A 21,861-nucleotide genomic window follows, 5' to 3' on the forward strand; every position below is an offset into this window, starting at 1 on the left:
ACATGGGATTAGTAGAGACTACCGATATTACTGCTTTACAAATCAGTGGTTCTATTGTAACTACAAACTGGTGTCCAAGGGTCGCATGACAAGTACCGAAGGGCTGCATGTGCCAAAGGCCACATGTACTACACCACAGCAAGCTAACTGGCTTACCATTCCATGAAGCAAACGCACAACAGCCCCTAAGTACTAAGTTAAGCTTGTTAAATTCTGCCAAGTAGTGCCTACTCCTGAAACTAAGTAATGTTCCACACATAACATTTTGGTGAATACATAACAGTATCTGCATGTGAACATCATGGCCAGTAAAACAGTGACAAAACTATTTTTGTTTTTTTAAGAGTCTTTATTTTCCTCTCTCTTGCCACACTACATTAAAGGTCTATACTGTAATGAAAAATAAGACATCTAGTCTCTGGTCACTTAAGCCACAGCATGAAACAGTACAATGCATCACAGACAGTTCATAGCAGCACAAGTAAGTTATAGCTTATTAAACACTCTGCAAAATGTACCAAAACTTCATTAGAGAAACTTAGTTTTTTAAGCACTCCTATGAGAAACCAATACAAAAAATAATATTTTGTTGAGAAGAAAAAAGAACTACTCTAGAGTATGATCATAAGAGGTTCAATGGGTACATTAGATCAGTCTCAATTTCCATCACATACCAACAGCAACCTGAGATAATTCTTGGTTCCATTATGTGCAAACAATAAATACACAATGCGGTACGTGGCTCCTACAATGTGTTTGTTGGCATATTATGGCTTCAGTGTTGTCCACGTAGCCCATCTATTCTTTGTCATGTGCTGACATTAGACTCTGTCCAGGCAGGAGAACTCTCATCATTTGTGGTGTAAGGTGCTTTACGGGAGATCCTCTTTAGTTTGAATAGTCTACAAGCGGCCACGCGGTATTTTTTTGACATAATGTTATATAAAATCGGGTTGATGGCAGCACTCAGGTAGAAAAGCACAAAGGAAACCAAGTTACAGTATTGACTTATCAGAGCGATTTCCAAGGATCCGGCTTCAAAAGACTTGGAAAACAAGTAGCGAGCCACGTGGAAGGGCAACCAACACAGGACGAAGGCAAATACCACGACAGCTGAAAAAGGACATAAAAAAATATATAAAATATACAAACTGTGTATAAAATAACACCTCCTGCACTTGGTGTAAAATTAATAAGTAACCAGTAAAAATAAATGAAAATGAAATGATAAGCAATGGGTTACAAATAAAAAATGAATACTAATAACTCAAAAACTGGATAAATGACACCAAAAAGATCATAAAGCTTATAAATGCGCTGTCCCTTTAAATCATATTCTGTAATGTATAACAAGTAAATACATATGACACATGTGTTAACACCATACAGTAATCTAAGTGCCCAAACACAAACAGTGCAAAAAAAGTCCACAGAAATGGGAAAATACTGTGTTTTACGTCCACAGAAATGGGAAAATACTGTGCTTTACCAAGTGCTGAGATTTGAACACATTTAGAACCCTACATTTCAATCTATGGTCACTGGCAGAACTTACGAGATTGATGGCTTTATAAATAATTGTATTTAACTTTTGAGTGCAATTGTGGCCTGCAATATGTGGGGAGGACCAAAAGGGCCTTGCAGGTACGAATTGAGGAACATCTTGCGAACATTAGGAAAGGGTTCTGCAAGCATAGCCTTTCAAAACATTTAACTAAGACCCCTTTCACACTGGGGCGCTTTGCAGGCGCTACAGCGCTAAAAATAGCGCCTGCAAAGCGTCCCGAAACAGCCGCTGCTGTCTCTCCAATGTGAAAGCCCCGAGGGCTTTCACACTGGAGCGGTGCGCTGGCAGGATGCTAAAAAAAGTCCAGCTAGCAGCATCTTTGAAGCGGTGAAGGAGCGGTGTACACACCACTCCTTCACCGCTCCTGCCCATCGAAATCAATGGGGCAGCATGGCTATACCGCCTGCATAGTGCTGCTGTAGCAGCGCTTTGCGGTGGTTTAAACCCTTTCGCAGCTGGGTTTTAATCCTTACTTGGCTGCTAGCAGGGGGTAAAACGCACCTCTAGCGGCCGAATAGCACCACGAAATTGACGGTAAAGCGCCGCTAAAAATAGCGGCGCTTTACTGACGACGCACCCGCTGCCCCAGTGTGAAAGGGGCCTTAGAAACACTGTTTGTAAATTAAGGTGTTTTCACCTCATTGGAGAGGAAGTAATACCATTCGTGAATTTCCAGGCGGAAAACCCACTGGATTTATAAACTCAGAACCCATTGTTCTCAGAGGCTCAATATTGAATGGGACATCAATTGTTTTATCAGTAACAGCTGATTTATTTGGCTTTTGGTTATGGTTGTCCCATCAGTCCCTTACTATATTATATTATATATTTTATATATATATATATATATATTTGTACTATTTCTATTTTTTTATTCTTTTATATCTTAGATCATTTTTGATATTATAATTTCTTTATTGTTATTATTTAGGAGGGTTTAATATGATTCATTATTATTTTGTCAATTCATACTTGTACCTTGAGATAGTGCTGCTACTTCCATTTTATATTATTTATTTATTAGTTTGTTTTCTTACCACAGTATTATTATTATTATGCAGAAAATATAAATTCATTGTGCCACTGTTTGAGTGTTTATATATTATTTCATACCTTTATGATTTGTTTGTTTTAAAAATTTGTCTAATCTGATCCTATTATATTATTATGTCAGGCCGCTGACACCATTATTCCCGAGAGCTTTGGTCTCTGGTAATATGGCGGCTGACATGTTGTTGGAAGATTTTATGTGGAGAGGTGGCAGTGTCCTCTATTGTCTTAGCATGTTGAGCCTATATAGCTCAGTTAGCACCACATCACCGCTACCGCTGTTGTTTCCAGTGACGACATCTGTTTGGACGAAACGCGTAGGACGGAGCTTCAGCCGTTGCATCATCACGCCCACCAGGGTGCTCGATGCTGTGTACATGCTTGTGTTGTTTCTGTTATATGTGAGTAGATAACATTTTTTCTAATAAATACAGTTTTTAATACTGCCCAGTTAGCGCTCCTCTTTCACTTTACATGTGATTATCTGGATTCATCCATTTTTGCGAGTACATTGCCTTTCTTTTGATGTGTGATGGTGGCTTTGGGATATGTGTGGCTATCTGGTACGCTAGCTGATCTTGTGTTGGAGATGAGCTGCATCTCATCCATCCATCCATTTGAAGGCTTTCTCCATTAAGCGGACCTTTCTATAGACGTCTTACAATCTGGTAAGAGGCTTTAATATCCCTCTTGGTGGAGCACAATCTGGTGATCACTGGAAGCACAACAATTTCTGATGTTTTTGATGCACACATAGAGCAGCTTGTTTTTCTCAGCACTTCTATTGGGACTGATTTGTTTCACCTTTTATGAACTTTATGAATTATGGGGCTGTTTATTTATTTAATTATTGATAAGTTTATTCATCAATTCACTCATTTATTTATATCTACATTAATTTATTTATTTTTATATCAGCATATGAATTATGGTATGAATTGTTTATGCACTTTATTAGACAGCGTATAACTCACTTTTTTTATTTTATTTTTTATTGCTATGTGAGATAACGGGAGTGTTGCTGTCTTCTGTTGGGATCACTTTTATTTAATTTAACAAACATGTCCTTGATTTGGGACACATTTAGAGCATGCTATTACATTTGTTATGATATGACAGTTGCCTGACACTATTTAAAGCAGAACGTCACTCTCTCAATCAGCTATGATCATTTTAATCTTCATGCTGCTAGCATTAGTAAATAGATAGGAAAGTATATCATATCTGATTGTTTTAAACTTTTTTTTCACATTTCTCCAGCTACTTCCTACTTTCCAGGCCCAGGCAATATATATCATACAACCCAGGAGTCTTCAGGAGGGGTTGTCTCAGCTAAGCACACCCTCTTGTGTGCATGCCTGAGCTAAGGGCAGATGGATTCCAGGAAGTAAATGCTACATGAATCATCTGCCCTTGCTCAATATGGCCACAGCTAGAAATTCTAGAGGGTGTTTTTCAAAATGATTTCTCAGCAAAATAAACAATGGAGACACGAATTGATGGGGAAGTTTCCTTTGATTATTAAAAATAAATTAAATAGCGTTTTTGGTTTGTGGTGCTCAGATGTAGTGTAATTCCACTTTAAGTATATGGTTCTGTAGGTGGCTTAAGACTAGTAGGATTCACAAATTTGGCCCTCTCTAGCAGTGAGTGTTGGACTGAGGTACCTGGGGCCCACCAGAAGAAAATAAAGTGAGAGCCCACCCTCGAGCAATGAGCCTAGCATGTCATGTCAGAGGCTGACTGTGACATTGTTAACATGCGAGTCTGATTTCTTGTTACAAGGTAAAATAAGGACAGTTTAGGGAATGCATTTCTCTATCATAATCATTTAATTTGCTTTCAAGTAACATAACAGCTGAACATACCTGCAACCAATTATGACTTCTCAAAAAAGAATTCCAAAACTGCATTCTGATTGTCCTTTGCAATTAAACCTTATTGTCATTGGGGCTGATTTATTAAAGGCAAATACACTGTTCACTTTACAAGTGACATGTTTTCCAAGCTTAGTGAATGCAGTGAAACTTCACTTTGCAAAGAATTCCTAAACCCATATACAAGGGATAAAAAAGCAGCATTTTTGTTTGCATATGATTGAATATTGGACATCACCAATTCTTCACCTAATTCATTAAACTCTAGGGAAAATCCCCTTGCAGTGTCCAACTCCACTTGCAAAGAGAACAGTCTATTCGCCTTTAGCAAATCAACCCCACTGAGTCAACATTTCAACCCACCTGAACTCCTCCATTTGATGCGTTTATCTCTTATCAGAGCTTAATCATATAAATTATTTCTACTGTTTTGCATCTCTTTAGTCATATCTATCTAATTTTCTTTTGTCTATACCTTGTTAATATAAAAAAAAGTGTACTACCACTTTTTCCCAAAGAAAACAACCAACACACAGTTGTTAGAGGAGCAAGTACAGAAGTAACTTGCAATTTGTAGCACCCAGCACACCGTGGTAGCATTAAGCACACTTGATAAAAAGAGTTGAACTTATCTATAGCCATTAAAAAAAAAAAGTTTTAGGCTAGGGAATAGGTAAAAACCTGTTCCTTTTTTTTGTCATCTGTGTCAAATTCACCACATTAGACATGAAAAAAAAATCTCTGTAAACTAAAGGAAATCCTCTCTTCTTATGTCCTTAGATACTTTAATCCCGACCTGTGTCTGCCTACTGAATGTCGTACTATTTCTTTTATCTCTCCAGCTCTACAGTAGCCCTATGCTGTCTGTTTATTTTTTGTGCTCTTGATATGTTCCCCTATGCCCCCTCATGTTTGGTACAGTCTTCAGCTAGAAACTCCCTGAAGCACTGGTCCGGGTTCTCCTCTCCCTTGACCATTTTTAGACTGCATTGATCCCACTTGTTTTAGAACAGATTATAACTGCATATGAGTAAACCGATGTAATGACTGATACCATTTTCAATGGTATGTATGGACTAATGTAAGTTAGGTATTTGATATGTGGAACATTTTTCTAACGCTATTGATTTCACTTGACATCACCTCAATGATCCTACCCTCACACAGCACAACTTACACAATATATTGGTATCTCCGCCTTACATTTTCAATACATTAATCTATATTAGACATACTATCCCTCATCACAAAACCTGAAAAGAAAATTTCAAAGTTTAGTAGATAATTAAATAAATCCCATAACCACCCCTCCCTCCCCCCTTCTCTCTCTCTCTTCCTCCCCCCCACCCCCCATGCATCCACCTTCATGACTCCTCTTAACACTCCACCATCATCATATACTCTGATGATTTTTTAAACTCTAGCCACCTCTCCCATGCACTGTTATATGTTTCCATGGAGTCTTCACTTCTATGTATTGTTTCTTCTATTGATCTCAACCAATCTATTGTTACTATCCATTTTTTCATTGAGGGGGGATCAGGAGTTCTCCACACTCTTGGGATCAGGCTTTTGGCTGCATTCAGAAGGTGGGGTACCAAGGTATTCTTGTATTGAGCTACTGTTTTATCCGTATCATGGAACAGACATATCCATGGCTCTTTCCGAACATGCTCTCCTGTTATTTGGTAAATGTTATCTATGATCCTTTCCCAATAAGGCTGGATCTTCACGCAGTCCCACCATAGATGTGCAAAGGTCCCCAGGGCGTTCAAACTCTATATGAGATATTATATTTGATTTTTTTTAAATTGATTTTAATAATTTATTATGTGTTATAATATATGTAAATAAACTATTTTTTTTTAATGTTTTGCAGAGATATGTTTTGTCCCTGAGAGTTTAGGCAGCAGAGAAAGTTAAAGTGCCTCTCCAGGCAAAAAAAAACTATTACAAGTTTCCAATTTAATTATGCCCATTTCATATATGATCAATGTCATATTTAGGTATTGCAATGCAATTTCCTGCTGATATTGCTGCTTCCCTCATAATTCCATTCTTACCAGCCCTGATCTGATAATACAGTCAGGCACTACTATAAGCTCTAGCGAGCAGGGCCCTCTGATTCCTGTTGTACCAAATTGTAATGTAACTGTAATGTCTGTCTAAAGGTTCTGATACTGTGAAGCTGTACTTTTTGTGGATCCAAGGAGTCTGTAAGTAATCTACTACTGATAACTGAGACCCCTAAACCCCTCTCCTACTACTTTCTTTCCAGTTCAACATTAAAGCTTTAAAAAGATCAAAAGTGACTGGCGCCAAATTTCTGTTCAAAACGCCCCATTGTAGTCATGGACTCGGCCTTGGGGTAAATGCTAGCTCACCCTCTGTGCCTGGAGGTGAGACCCTGCCTTCGGTAGATTCAGGGGGGGCGCTACACCCTTGCTGTTGATTCAATTAGCTGCATGACCAACCCAGCCATGCCTTCTTCCTTTCCATTTAAGCTGGGCACATGTCCACTGGTATTGCTTGCAAAACAGTTTAGTTTTTCTAGATACAGATGCTGTTTTTTGCTCCCGTCAGTGCCAATAGGTATCTTACCTGTCCTAGGCTCCTCCTACTATTAAGTGTTTACCATCTGTTTTATGCTGCACTAGGTTTAATCTTTTGCTGCACTGATATTATTCTTCACTTTCTTACAAATGACGCTTAATTGTCACACAAAGTCCAGGGTCTGAGCTCACCTTTGTTAGGTATACCCCTGGTCCCTTCAATTACAAAGGATTCCAGCCAGTGCAAGTGACAGTATATTGTTTGTACACCTAGCTCTGGGGCAGCGTAGATTAACCACATCAATGAAGCAACTACATGGAACTTCATAAAGAACTCTGTGTTGTTTTCTATACCACTGCTCTAGGCAGGAACTTATATGAGAAGTTAAGGAAAACCTGTACTGAGAATATATGAAAGCATTGTTTAATTTCCAGGGTTTCTAGAGGTAGAGGTAACAGATGAACTAGCTGACTTATAGCTTCATAAAGCGATGAGTCCAGATAGTATTCATTCCTGAGTTCTTAGGATCTCTCAAGATATGGTTGCTCAACTAATAACTGGTCTTATTTACCAATCTAACTGAATGATTTCCTCACATCATAATTGGCAGACAGCTAAAATTGTACCTATCCACAAGAAGGGTACCAAGGAAAAAGCAGGCAACTATAGGCCAGTGCGTATAATATCTTTTTTAGTACAGTTGGTCAAAGCAGTGGACCTTCAGCAGTTCAATGTTTCTAAATGCAAAATAATCTATATATGTGAAAAACAGTGCTGCTGTGCTTATTTGCAGTAATTATTATACATGTACAGCCTTGATTAATAAGGCAATACAGTAATATTATAATAGAAAGCATATATCATAAACAAATAAAAATGAAAATGTTTTTTTTGTGTGTCTTTAATAATTACTCCTTCTTGTACTGGGCATTTAACAGTCTCTCCATACTGTGCAGACAAAAAATACTGTAGTGGTCCCTTTAACCACTTTAGCTCCAAAGGAATTTACCCCTTCCTGACCAGGTCATTTTTTGGGATACGGCACTGCGTCACTTTAACTGACAATTGTGCGGTCGTGCAAAGTCGTACCGAAACAAAATTAATGTTTTTTTTTTCCCCCACAAATAGAGCTTTCTTTTGGTGGTTTTTGATCACTTTTTCAGTGTTTATTTTTTGTGCTATAAATAAAAGAAGAGCGACAATTTTGAAAAAAAAAAAAACACAATATGTTTTTTGCTATAATGAATATACCAAAATTTAAAAAAAAAAAAAATTCTTCTTCAGTTTAGGCCAATATGTATTCTTCTACATATTTTTGGTAAAAAAAAATCGCACTAAGCGTATATTGATTGGTTTGCGCAAAAGTTATAGCGTCTACAAAATAGGGATAGATTTATGGAATTTTTAATATTATTTTTCTTTTTACTAGTAATGTCTGTGATTTTTATCAAGACTGCGACATTGTGGCGGACAGATCGGACACTTTTTTGGGAACATTGACATTTATACAGCGATCAGAGCTTAAAATAGCCACTGATTACTGTATAAATGTGTCAGAAACCATGAATCAGACTGCGACAGAAGTACAGTTAAATCTCACTTGTTTAATAACAATAAAAAAAGTTAAACAGAGTAAACGTAGTCAAAACATAGCCAGAGTTCAGGAACTGGAACAGATAGTCAGACAAGCCAAAACATCAGGGAGCCAGAGATGAGCATAGTAGAACAGCAAGCAGGATCTGGAGCCAGAAGGAATGTCAGCCAAGCAAGTCTTTAACTGCTTCCGGACCAGCCACCGCAGTTTTACTGTGGCAGGTTGGCTCTCCTGCGCGAAATCATGTTAATGTACGTGATCTTGCGGGGTCCGGATAGCAGGCGTGGGTGCCGATGCTCGGGTCCCGCAAACTCGATGTCCGCCGGGAGTCCTGCAATTGTCTCACGGAGAGGAAGAACGGGGAAATGCTAATTTAAAAATGCATTTCCCCATTCTTCCTAGTGACAGGACATTGATCACAGCTCCCTGTGATCGGGAGCTGTGATCAGTGTCGTGTCACACGTAGCCCATCCTCCCTACAGTTAGAACACATACCTAGGACGAACTTAACCCCTTCCCTGCCCCCTACTGATTAACCTCTTCACTTCCAGTCACATTTACACAGTAATAAGTGCATTTTTATAGCACTAATCGCTGTATAAATGTGAATGATCCCAAAATGGTCCCAAAATGGTACCAAAAGTGTCCAATGTGTCCGCCATAATGTCGCAGTCACGATAAAAATTGCTGATCGCCACCATTACTAGTACAAAAAAAAAATTAATAAAAAATGCCCTTAAACTATCCCCTATTTTGTAGACACTATAACTTTTGCGCAAACCAATCAATAAACACTTATTGCGATTTTTTTACCAAAAATATGTAGAAGAATACGTATCGGCCTAAACTGAGGAAAAAAAGTTTTTTATATATTTTTAAAGGATATTTATTATAGTTAAAAGTAAAAAATATTGCTTTTTTAAAAAATTGTTGCTCTATTTTTGCTTATAGCGCAAAAAAATAAAAACCGCAAAAAATAAAAACCGCCACGTTGCATGACGGCGCAATTGTCAGTTAAAGCAATGCAGTGCCGAATAGCAAAAAATGGTCCGGTCATTGGGCAGCCAAATGCTCCGGGGCTGAAGTGGTTAACAAGAACACAGGAGAATGTCTCTAGAGATGTGACCAAGGTGAAGGCAGAGATCATCTGGGCTGGACAGCTTAAGTAGGCAGGACTGACAAGCAGGATATCATCAACAGGTGAGTCAATGTGGAGAGATAGGAGCTGGCAATTAGCTGACAGCTGAGCGGCCAGCTCAGAGAAGGAAGGGCTGAGCCCAGCCCTGACAGTACCTCCTCCTAAGTGACCCCTCCCCCTCGGAGGATCACCAGGCTTGAGGGGAAAACGTCTATGGAAATTACGAAGGAGGACAGGGGCATGTACATCCAAGGACGAGATCCAAGAGCGTTCCTCCAGACCGTACCCTTTCCAGTGCACCAGGAACTGTATGCACCCATGGAACCTATGGGAGTCAACAATTGACTGTACTTCATACTCCTCATGGTTCTTAACCTGTGCAGAGGGTGAGGACGAGGCACCGAGGTGGTAAAGCGGTTGCAGACCAAAGGTTTTAATAAGGAGACATGAAATACATTTGAGATACGCATATTAAAAAAAGGTCTAATGCGTAAGCCACTGGGTTAATCCTGCGAAGAATACAGAAAGGCCCAATAAACCGAGGTGCGAACTTTAGAGAGGGAAAACGAAGTCAGAGGTTGCGAGATGACAGTCAGACCCTGTCCCCAACCTGGTAGGAAGGTGCAGGCATCTGCAGTCAGCATGGAGACTGTACCTCTCATTAGCATGTCACAAAGCCTCCTGGACTAGTGCCCAAGTGGAACGAAGACCACGGAGGTGCTCCTCTAATGCAGGAATACTCTGCGGAACTAATAGGCATATGGAAAAATGCAGTGCATGTACAAATGAATATAGGTCTTTAAAATGGTGAAACAGTCAAGAACAGTCACCATTTTAAAGACCTATATTCATTTGTACATGCGCTGCATTTTTCCATATGCCTATTTTGTTGTTTTTGTCAAACTGTATGCAGCAGCTTTCATTCATTTTACTGGTTAGCGCGGTGTTTTCTATTTACCTCTGCGGAACTAATGAGTCAGGCAACATGGAAGGTTGGAAACCACAGTTCGCCACAAACAGAGACAATTGGGAAGCAGAAATCAAGGCACTATTGTGAGCAAACTCTGCCCACGGTAAGAGGTCTGACCAATTGTTATGATGGTCAGAAATATAGCAACTTAGGAATTGCTCCAAGGACTGATTGGCTCGTTCTGCGGCCACATTAGACTGTGGGTGATACGCAGAGGAGAAAGCAAGCTGAATTCCCAACTGTACACAAAAGTCTCGCCAGAACTGGGAGACAAACTAACTACCCCTGTCCGAGACAATCACTTTGGGTAGCCCATGTAAGCGAAAGATCTCCTGAGCAAAAATGAAAGCCAGTTCCTTAGAAGTGGGCAACTTTTTAAGTGGAATACAATGAGACATTTTCGAGAACCTGTCAACCACCATAAGAATAACTGTGTTGCCCTGGGAGTTGGGTAACTCCACAATGACATCCATAGACTGGTGGGTCCAGGTCCTCTCTTCATTGGGTATAGGTTGTAGGAGGTCCACTGGAAGGTGTTGTGGAGTCTTACTCTGAGCACACACGGAACAGGCAGTTACGAAGGCAGTTACACCAGCACTTAGACTAGGCCACCAGAATTGTTGGGAAATGGCCCAAAAGAGTTGATTCTTCCCAGGGTGGCCATTCTTAAGAGAATGGTGAGTCTGGAGCACAGCAGTATGGACACTCTCTGGGACAAAGCAGCGGTCACAAGGTTTCTCAGGAGGAACATGAACCTGAGCAGCAAAAATTTTGTCACCCAAAGGAGTTGTGAGACTGGTGCGAACCATAGCCAGAATACAATCAAAAGGAATCACAGGAACCGGAACTCCATCTTGGAAGTGGAGGAAAATTGTTGTGACAAAGCGCCAGCCCTTACATTCTTAGTACTGGGTAAGAATGAGACAATGTAATTAAAACTAGACAAGAAAAGAGCCCATCACGCCCTTCTGGGAGAGAGGTGTTTAGCCTCAGACAAGAATGTGAGATTCTTATGGTTAGTAAGAATGAGAACCGGCACAGTGGTACCTTCGAGGAGATATCTCCATTCTTTCAGGGCTAAAATGATCGCTAACAGCTCTCTGTCCCCAATCTTGTAATTGCACTCCGCAGATGACAATTTCTTGGGAAAATAGCCACAAGGATGCATAGCGCTCTCAGAGGTAGGATGTTGAGACAGAAGGGCACCAACTCCAGTCTCAGAAGCATCAACCTCAAGGATAAAAGGTAACGTAGGATCAGGAGGTGCCAACACAGGAGCAGAGACAAAGGCAGCCTTGAGACTCTCAAAGGCCTTAATGGACTCCGGAGACCAACACTGTGGGTTACTGTCCTTTCTGGTCATATCAGTCAGGGGCTTGACCAGAGACGAGAAGTTACAAATAAACTTCAGATAATAGTTGGCAAAGCCAGGAAAACACTGCAGAGGACCTAAACCCACGGGTCAGGGCCACTGTAGGACTGCTGAAAGTTTCTCTGGGTCCATCGAAAAACCAGCAGTGGAAATGACATAACCCAGGAATTTAACCTGTTCACGATGAAATTTTCACTTCTCCAATTTACAATAGAGATTGTTCTCTCTTAGTTTCTGAAGCACATGACAGACATCTGTGTGGTGACTCTCCATGGACTTGGAAAATATAAGGATATCTTCGAGATAAACCACCACACATAACTGCAACAAATTTCGGAGGACATCGTTAATAAATTCCCGGAAAACTGCCGGGGCTTTACAAAGGCCAAAAGGCATTATGAGGTACTCATAATGGCCTGTTCTGGTATTAAACGCAGTTTTCCACTCGTCGCCCCCCTTAAACCTCACGAGATTGTATGCCCCTCTCAAATCAAGTTTTGTGAAAACCGATGCTCCCTTGAGGTGGTCAAATAACTCAGTAATCAACGGAATCGGATAGGCATTCTTAATATTTTTGTTTGTTTATAAAACTTGATTTTATTTACATTAAACAGTATATCTCAATGGCTAAATCTGTGTCTGTTGTGCATGTTCAAACCTCAAAGGAGTTGTAAAGGCACAAGTTTTTTTTTATCTTAATGCATTCTATGCATTAAGATAAAAAACTTTCTGTGTGTAGCAGCCCCCCTCAGCCCCCATAATACTTACCTGAGCACCCTCTCTCTCCAGCAATGTGCACGAGTGCCTTAGCCATCTGGGACTCTCCTCCTGATTGGCTGAGACAGAGCAGCGGTGCCATTGGCTCCTGTGGCTGTCAATCAAAGTTGGTTAGCCAATCATAAGTGAGAGGGCGGGGCCAAGTGGGGGCTCCGTGTCTGATTGGACACACAGAGCTGTGACTCGGCTCGGTTCCCCCCATAGCAAGCTGCTTGCTGTGGGGGCACTCGACAAGAGGGAGGGTCCAGGAGCAGTGAAGAGGGACCCGTGAAGAGGAGGATCCAGGCTGCTCTGTGCAAACCAACTGCACAGAGGAGGTAGTGAAGAAATTTTCAGATAGCCGCACTACAATGCATTGTGGTTGTATTGGAGTGCAGCTATCTGGAAATTTCTTCACTACATATCATTGCATGCGGAGCCAGCACCCTGTCTTTGTCCAGGGGAGGTCAGCAGTGGAATTGCCATCTGGAGCGGTATATATTTCTTGCACAGAGGAGGTGAGTATAACATGTTTATTATTTTTAAATTAGATTTTACAATCACTTTAATACCAGGAATAATAACGGGTTATTCAATGTTTACTCCAGGAGTATATAATGAGTTTGGAAATGCATTACAATTTAACTAAACCCATTCGATTTTAGTCGAATTTTAAAATGTACTGGAGATTTTAGTTGATTAAAATACGACTAAAACTAAAACAATTCAGATGACTAAAACACGACTAAAGCTAAAATGGTATTTTGGTCAAAATTAACACTGAATTTACAATCACTTTAAGGGACCTGTCAGACTCCAACTCCAGAAGGTACATGCTCTCTCATTCAGTTCTCAGAGTAAAGAGAAACATGAAAACGTCATAGAGCTTTATGGCTTTAAAAACATTTATTAACCACTTCAGCTCTGGAAGATTTACCCCTCTTCATGACCAGGCCTTTTTTTGCGCTATGGCACAGCGCTATGTTAACTGACAATTGCGCGGCCCTGCAATACTGTACCCAAATACATTTTATGTCTTTTTTTCCCCAGAAATAGAGCTCTTTTGGTAGTATTTGATCACCTCTGCGTTTTTTATTTTTTTGCGCTATAAACTAAAATGTTGAAAAAAAAAAAAACAATATTTTTTACTTTCTGCTATAAAACACTGAAAAAAAATGAAATTTCTTCATCAATTTAGGCCAACATGTTTTCTGCTACATACTTTTGGTAAAAAAAATCCGAAGACCCCATAACCCTCCTAGAGCTGCAGGAAGCAATAGGTAACACCAAACCAGGGAAAGCCCCCGGGCCGGATGGCCTAACTATACAATACTATAAGCTCCTTCTTTCACTAGGTACACAAATGATTAAACTCCTAAACAATCTCAGTATAGGAGGTAAGCTTCATGAATCCACCTTACTAGCCCATATATCAGTCATTCCCAAGGAGGGTAAAGACCCGACTCAATGTGGGAGCTACCGCCCAATTTTTCTTCTAAATACCGACCTTAAATTATTTACGAAGATAATAGCATCCCTACTATAACAACACCTGACCCAACTGATACACCTGGATCAAGTAGGCTTTGTACCGACCAGGGAAGCCTGAGATAATACCAGTAAAGTACTAAATCTACTATACTCGGCCAACCTCAGGAAAATTCCAAGTGTCTTCATAGGCACAGATGTGGAAAAAGCGTTTGATCGGGTAAACTGGGATCTTATGCTCGCAACACTGAGACATATAGGCTTAAGAGACAACATGACTAACTGGATCAAGGTTGTATGCTCAAACCCAACTGCAAAGATCAGAGCTAACGGTGTACTCTCAGACTCTTTCCAGATTAGAAATGGGACGAGACAGGGCTGCACACGCTCACCCTTACTTTTTGCCCTATCCCTGGAACCCTTCTTATGCCATATAAGATTGAATCCAGATATTACTGGAATTGAGATAGATGGTATCCAACATAAGGTTTCGGCATATGCCGATGATCTGATGTTCCCACTCACAAACCCTATCATATCCATCCCAAACCTGCTTCGAGAATTTGCGAATTATGGCAAACTTTCCAATCTAAAAATTAACCTCTCTAAGTCGATTGGTAATGGGTGTCGGGGTACCTCAGCCACAACTTAAGCATCTCCAATCTAGTTTCAATCTAAAATGGACCAACACAGCATTGGAATATTTAGGTACGTCAATCCCCCAAAACTTCTCTAAACTATATGAACTTAACTTCCCGCCCCTTTTAAAAAAGGTTAAAACACTTTTAAGTCAATGGCACACGGAACTACATTCATGGTTGGGCCGCGGTAATATCCTAAAAATGACCATCCTCCCCAAATTTTTGTATCTCATGCAGGCCCTACCTATTCGGATACCTGTAATCTATTTTAAGCAAGTGCAATCAGTCTTCACAGAATTCATTTGGGCCCGTAAACGACCTAGACTCGCAAAAAAACTTCTCACCCTTCCTAAACCTTACGGTGGCCTGGCATTGCCAGACATCTGCACCTATTACCACGCAATTCATTTGGGTAGACTAGTGGACTGGTGCCAACACCACAAGACTAAACTGTGGACGCAAATAGAACAGGCACAAAGTAAGACCCCCCTGGGTAGAGCTCCATGGTGTTACACTGCATTACCAGCAGATGTCAAACGGCATCCTTTGATCGGCAACACTGCCAAAATAAGTGCTCTCCTCACATCTCAGGCGTCTCTCTCTACCCAAAACTCCCCGCTATGCCCTATACTGGGCAACCCTTAATTTGCCCCTGGATTGAGTGATGGGGTCTTTTGGGGTTTGAGTGGAGCGGGCCTACACCAGGGGTCGCATTTCAGCTCCGGAGGACAATGGAAGTCAATCACTGAGCTCTCTGACCCCATGGGGCCGTTCCACTTGGACTTCCTGAGATCACTTCAATTAACCCACTTTCTCCATACCTTGGAGCCCCCAGCCGACAATGACCAACCACTTACAACGTTAGAAGAACTCTGTACTCCCACATACTCTCTCATTGACATACAAACTGTGTCTTGTTCCTCCGGGACTCCTCAGGTGGGAAAGAGACCTGGACTGCCAGTTTGACACTTCCACAAGGAACCACATACTTAGATTTACACATAAATCCTCCATCTGCACTAAAACTCAAGAAACTAATTACAAAATTCTATCCCGTTGCTACAGAACCCCTGTAGTCCTACACAAGTTATTTCCGACAACATCTGACTTATGTTGGAGATGTCAATCAGACAAGGGGACCTTAATACACATCTTTTGGAATTGCCCCAAACTGACACACTTCTGGCAAACAGTCCGGGGGATAGTTCAAAGATTTACTGAACATACAATACTTAATGACCCAGCATTTTTCCTTTTGCACGCGTCAAACATACCAGAATAAACATACAAAAAATCTGTGATCAGACATTTACAGGACGCAGCCAGAGCCTGCATTCCACTAAACTGGAAATCCCCAAACCCACCCTTGATTGAGCTGTGGCTCACGAAGGTGGAGGAAATTAAAAAAATGGAGGATCTCATCCTTACGGCTCAAAATAGACAAGAGACATTCTCCAAAACATGGCAATTATGGAACATTTTCCTACACTCAGCTGAAGGCCAATCATTGAGAGGAGGCAACTCTTCATCTCAACCAAGCTAACATAGAGCCCATAATACATACACTGACTGACTTACCAAGTAGTCTACTGGGAAATTGAACACAAGCTAACTGCAAACTCATACCACTCCATACTAGTGGGGACCCCTTCCCCTACCTACCCCCCCAACTTATTCCCACCCTCTTTCTTTCTAACACCTGAATATCTTTTATTTCTTTCAACTTCTATTAAAAGACCCCCCCCTTGGGGAAGAAAATGGTGGACAAGGCCACTTGACATCACTAATATGCCTTGGAAGGTTACACATTGATCTCACCTCAAAATGTTAGATACAGTAGCATCAAGGTAAGCACTATTTAGCAGTGCTCTATGAGATACAACAGGAAACAAAAAACGCGTCATCAATACATGACACAATTGCTATATCTTGTGAGGTTAATATGTTTATTTGTAGTCATGTTACAAGATGAATACCTGTTCAAACATGTTATTTTCTGTGTTGCACTGTTCATCTGTGGTCTCTGTGGACCTTTTTCACTATATAAATAAACAATTAAAAAAAAAAAAAAATCCCAATAAGCATATATTGATTGGTTTGCGCAAACCTTATAGTGTCTACAAACTATGGGATATATTTATGGAATTGTTATTAATTTTTTACTAGTAATGGTGGCGATCGGTGACTTATAGCGGGACTGCGATATTGCGGCAGACAAATCGGACACCTAACTGATATTTTTTACACTTTTTTGCGAACCAGTGACACCAATACAGTGATCAGTGCTAAAAATATGCACTGTCATTGTACTAATGACACTGGCTGGGAAGGGGTTAACATCAGGGCAATCAAGGGGATAAATATGTTGCCAACATGTGTTACTGTGTACTGTGTGTGCTGCTTTTACCAAGCAATGTTGCTGTTTTATGCTTCCTGCTTTGCAAGAAGAAAAAAACAGCACATCACTACTGTCAGAAGAGAGAGAGAGAGAGCTCTGTGTTTGCTTACCTATACACGGCCCTCTTCAGTAATGTCTGCAGCCGATCATCAGGTTCCGGCGACCAATCAGCATCCAGCAGCCGCTGCTTAGTTGGTGAGGCAGCCAATCACAGAACAGCTGCATACCTCCCAACATTTTGAGATGGGAATGAGGGTCACCTACTGGCAAATGTATGTAGGCATAGGACACGCCCCCTGCCACACCCCCTTAAAGGTGAATTAACCAAAAAAAAGGTTAATTAAATCCATAAGGACTTTATTTTACCACTACTATTCCTTTATATTGGCTTTTAAATTTTACAAATGCAGCAATTTAGAATTTGGATAAAAGGTTTAGCACTGGGAAACACTTTTTGAAAGATAAAAAGTGCATTTTATATACAACTATATAGATAAGACCAAAATGAGGGACAAATGAGGAGGAAAGAGGGACAGAGGGACATTGCTCCAAATCAGGGACAGTCCCTCAAAATCAGGGACAGTTGGGAGCTATGCAGCCGGGGTGGCAGGGGCGCATGGATCACGTACTAGGCATGTCACTAGGTACATGATCTGGTGCATAGTAGCCGCCCTGCCGCAATATATAAATATATATATATATATATATATATATATATATATATATATATATATTTATACAATTTAACTTTGAAACAAAGATGTTGAGCTTTAAAACAGTGTTTGCAGGGTTACCAGCAATCAGTATAGAAGTATAGAAAGGCCACTTCCTAGTTCATCTCACTTGACAATGTCCCCCAGACTCCACTGGCTTCAGCACTGTTTTTCACATATACAGATGTATATTGGTGTTAGAGTGACGCTGAGTAATTGCAGCAACTCTCTAGTTATTTATAGGGCACTTACTGTATGGTTTAGGGATCAGCTGTGCAAGATTAAATAGGGTTTGTTCTTAATTCAAAATAATGCATTGAGGGAAAAATAATCATAGAGTACAATATAGATGACACAGTGTTGACCAGAGCTACAGAGGAAAGCGATTTGGGGGTGCTCATTTCAAATGATTGCAAAATGAGCAAACAACATGGACATTTTAAAACAAACCTATATATGTGATATGTTATGCCACTTATCACCTTTGTCTATCTTTCTTTTGTACTTATTCAGTCAGTACAATAAAGTAGATAATCACATAATTATATAAATACGGTGTGAAAAGTGGGTCAAGGCAGAATAGAGATAGAAAAGACGAGGTCCTAACAAGCTCCTTTCTAATTACTGACGTTGTACTTGCAGGGCCTCCCAATGCCTGAAAGGGTGCTTGTGTGTAATGGTTCATTTTTATAACCAAATGCTTCCTCCTGCTTGGTGCTATGCTGGAGCTCTTTGTATATTTTAAATCACCCCGAGTTGATGAAAATCATACTGAGATGATAAATATATTCCCTCTTAGGAATAAACATAAATGTGCTAGATTAGGATTGATACTCAACAAGTATTACTGATACTTTTACCAATTTATATATGAAGAAAATATCTTCAATAATATTCCTACAACATAATACAGCAGAAATACACTGCATCTGAGCACCACTCACCAAAAACACCATTTAAAGTGATTCTAAAGCCTAGACATTTGTTTTTACCTTAAAGGGATTGTAAACAATCACCTTGTGAAACAACCCATTCAATTTAACCACTTAAGCCCCGGACCATTTGGCTGGCCTAAGACCAGAGCACTTTTTGCAATTCGGCACTGTGTCGCTTTAACTGACAATTGCGCGGTCGCGCGACATGGCTACCAAACAAAATTGACGTCCTTTTTTGCTCACAAATACAGCTTTCTTTTGGTGATATTTGATCACCTCTGCGGTTTTTATTTTTTGTGCTATAAACAAAAAAATAGCAACAATTTTGAAAAAAACACATTATTTTTTACTTTTTGCTATAATAAATATCCCCGAAAAATATATAAAAAAACATTTTTTTCCTCGGTTTAGGCCGATACGTATTCTTCTACGTATTTTTGGTAAAAAATCGCAAAAAGCATTTATTGATTGGTTTGCGCAAAAGTTATAGCGTTTACAAAATAGGGGATAGTTTTATGGCATTTTCATTAATTTTTTTTTTTATTAGTAATGGCGGCGATTAGCGATTTTTATTGTGACTGAGACATTATGGTGGACAGATCGGACACTTTTGGCTCGATTTTGGGACCATTCAAATTTATACAGCGATCAGTGCAATTAAAAATGCATTGATTCCTGTGTAAATGTGACTGGCAGTGAAGGGGTTAACACTAGGTGGCGCTGTAGGGGTTAAGTGTGTCCTAGGGAGTGATTCTAACTGTGGGGGGGGGCATGGCTATGTGTGACACGTCACTGATCACCGCTCCCAATCACAGGGAGCTGTGATCAGTGACAGTGTTACTAGGCAGAATGGGGAGATGCTTGTTTACATTAGCATTTCCCCGTTCTTCCTCTCCATGAGACGATTGCGGGTATCCCCATGGACATCGAGTCCGCGGGACCCGTGATCACGCTCATGGAGCTCCTTGTGGGCGCACGCCCACAAGCCGCCTCTTAAAGGGCAATGTACAGGTACGTGATTCTGCCTGTACGTGCTCTTCTGCTGCAGTATATCTGTGTGAGGCGGTCGGGAAGTGGTTAAAATAGAAATTAAAGGCAAAACATTTTTGCATAGATATAAAAAATAAATGATAAATAAATATTTTCCCTTTTTTATAAGTGATCACATTCCCTCTGTTCTCAGCTAAATAACAGCTGGAGGAAGAGAAGCAGCAGCACACTGAGCATCCCAGTGAATGGCTGTGCAGGGGAGGTGTGTCAGGACAAGTCTGATCATTGGAAAAGAGCAGACCACAGTGTGTTTGCCTGCTTAGTGTGGTCAGTTTTTATAGGAAAGCAGAGGGACTAGCAGGAACACCAGGGATTTCACACAAAGGAAGCAATACAAAGAGAACAGGATACTTTCTCATACAAGTACATGGTACAGCGGGCACATATCAGGAATATGAAACGTTGGGGTAACAAATGCCTTAATGCATTACCTGCATTAAGGTAAAAAATGTTTAGGCATTGCTTTTGACCCCTCACCCCCCCCCCTTATACTTACCCGAGCCCTCATTCGATCCAACAATGTGCATGTCTGCAGCTCTTCTCTCCCCTCACTTCTATGTCTCCCCTGCTTTGCTGAGAGGCACTGGGAGCCATTGGCTGTCAATCAAAGCCAGTGACGAGGGATCAGGGGGCGGGGTTGAGTCTTACTGTCTGGGTCAATGGACGCAACAGCGGGGTTCAGGAGCAAGCATGCACCAGTGCCCCTATGGGAAGCGGCTTCCTGTGGAGGCACCTGACAGAGAGAAGGAGCTAGCAGCACTGGCAGGAGATGAGGAGGAGGGAAGAAGAGGAAGTTTGGGGCTGCTTTGTCCAATTGTTATTAAAAAAAATCCTTTACAACCACTTTAATACATTTTTAATATTCAGTGATGTAAAGTAAACCCATCCACCCGTGTCCTAATACTTTATTTTGCTGAGAAATCACTTTGAAAAACATCCCCTAGTATTATTTGCCGTGGCTAACTTAAGTAAGAGCACATGATTCATGTAGCTTTTACTTCCTGGAATCCAGATGCCCTTAGCTCAGGCATGCAGGAAGGAGAGTGTTCTTAGCTGAGAAAACCCCTCCTCCTCTCCTGAAGACTCCTGGGATATATGACATCATTTGACTGGGCCTGGAAAACCAGGAAGTAACTGGAGAAATGTAAAAAAAATAAATAAAATAAAAACAAGTAAATATGATATACTTTCCTATCTATTTACTAATGCTAGCAGCCTAAGAATTGAAAATAGTCAATGTTGATTTTCCGCTATAATTAGGGGCTGCACTCTCTTACAAAGAGCAAATCTCAAATGTGAAGCAGAAACTTAGTTTTAGCCCCAAACAAGTGCTCTTGGGAAACAACTGAGCAAGCCAGAAAACAGGTTTGATTTTTTCGAGAGTTCGGTGAAACCCATTGATGAATCCTGTAGTATGTAGAATGTAGTCAATCCTGGCCATTTTTAGGGTTAATATGTACTGTCTCATGCAATAGGATGTGATGAAACCAACAGATATTTTTACAGAACATGTTTTTTTTTTTTCCTGGCTTCTTCAAGATACCATTTTATACAGGAGAAGCAATTCCAACATCTTTAATGAGCAAGGTGGTGAATGATAGGAAGAACACAAGGAGCATCAGTAGACAGTAACCACCAGATGATATTTGGAGCCTTTCTCTGTTTTATCTTGAGGAGTGGGAGGGTGAACAGTTGCTATCCCTAGAAACTGGAAAAACAGGTGGTTTACTACAAGTATTAAAATACAGCATTTAAAACA

At 40.5% G+C, this 21,861-nt stretch overlaps 1 protein-coding gene across 1 annotated transcript in view; it reads right to left on the reverse strand.

The window, feature by feature from the left end:
* Positions 1-367: 367 nt before the first annotated feature.
* Positions 368-21,861, reverse strand: part of GHSR (growth hormone secretagogue receptor) — a 45,187-nt gene continuing 23,693 nt past the window's right edge. The window contains exon 2 of the mRNA XM_073629094.1: positions 368-1,113. Within this exon, the coding sequence (XP_073485195.1) occupies positions 809-1,113 (305 nt within the window). The 3' untranslated portion in view covers positions 368-808. The remainder of the gene's footprint in view (positions 1,114-21,861) is intronic.

This window comes from Aquarana catesbeiana, linkage group LG04, assembly GCF_042186555.1.
Source record: "Aquarana catesbeiana isolate 2022-GZ linkage group LG04, ASM4218655v1, whole genome shotgun sequence".
Taxonomy (NCBI): Eukaryota; Metazoa; Chordata; class Amphibia; order Anura; family Ranidae; genus Aquarana; species Aquarana catesbeiana.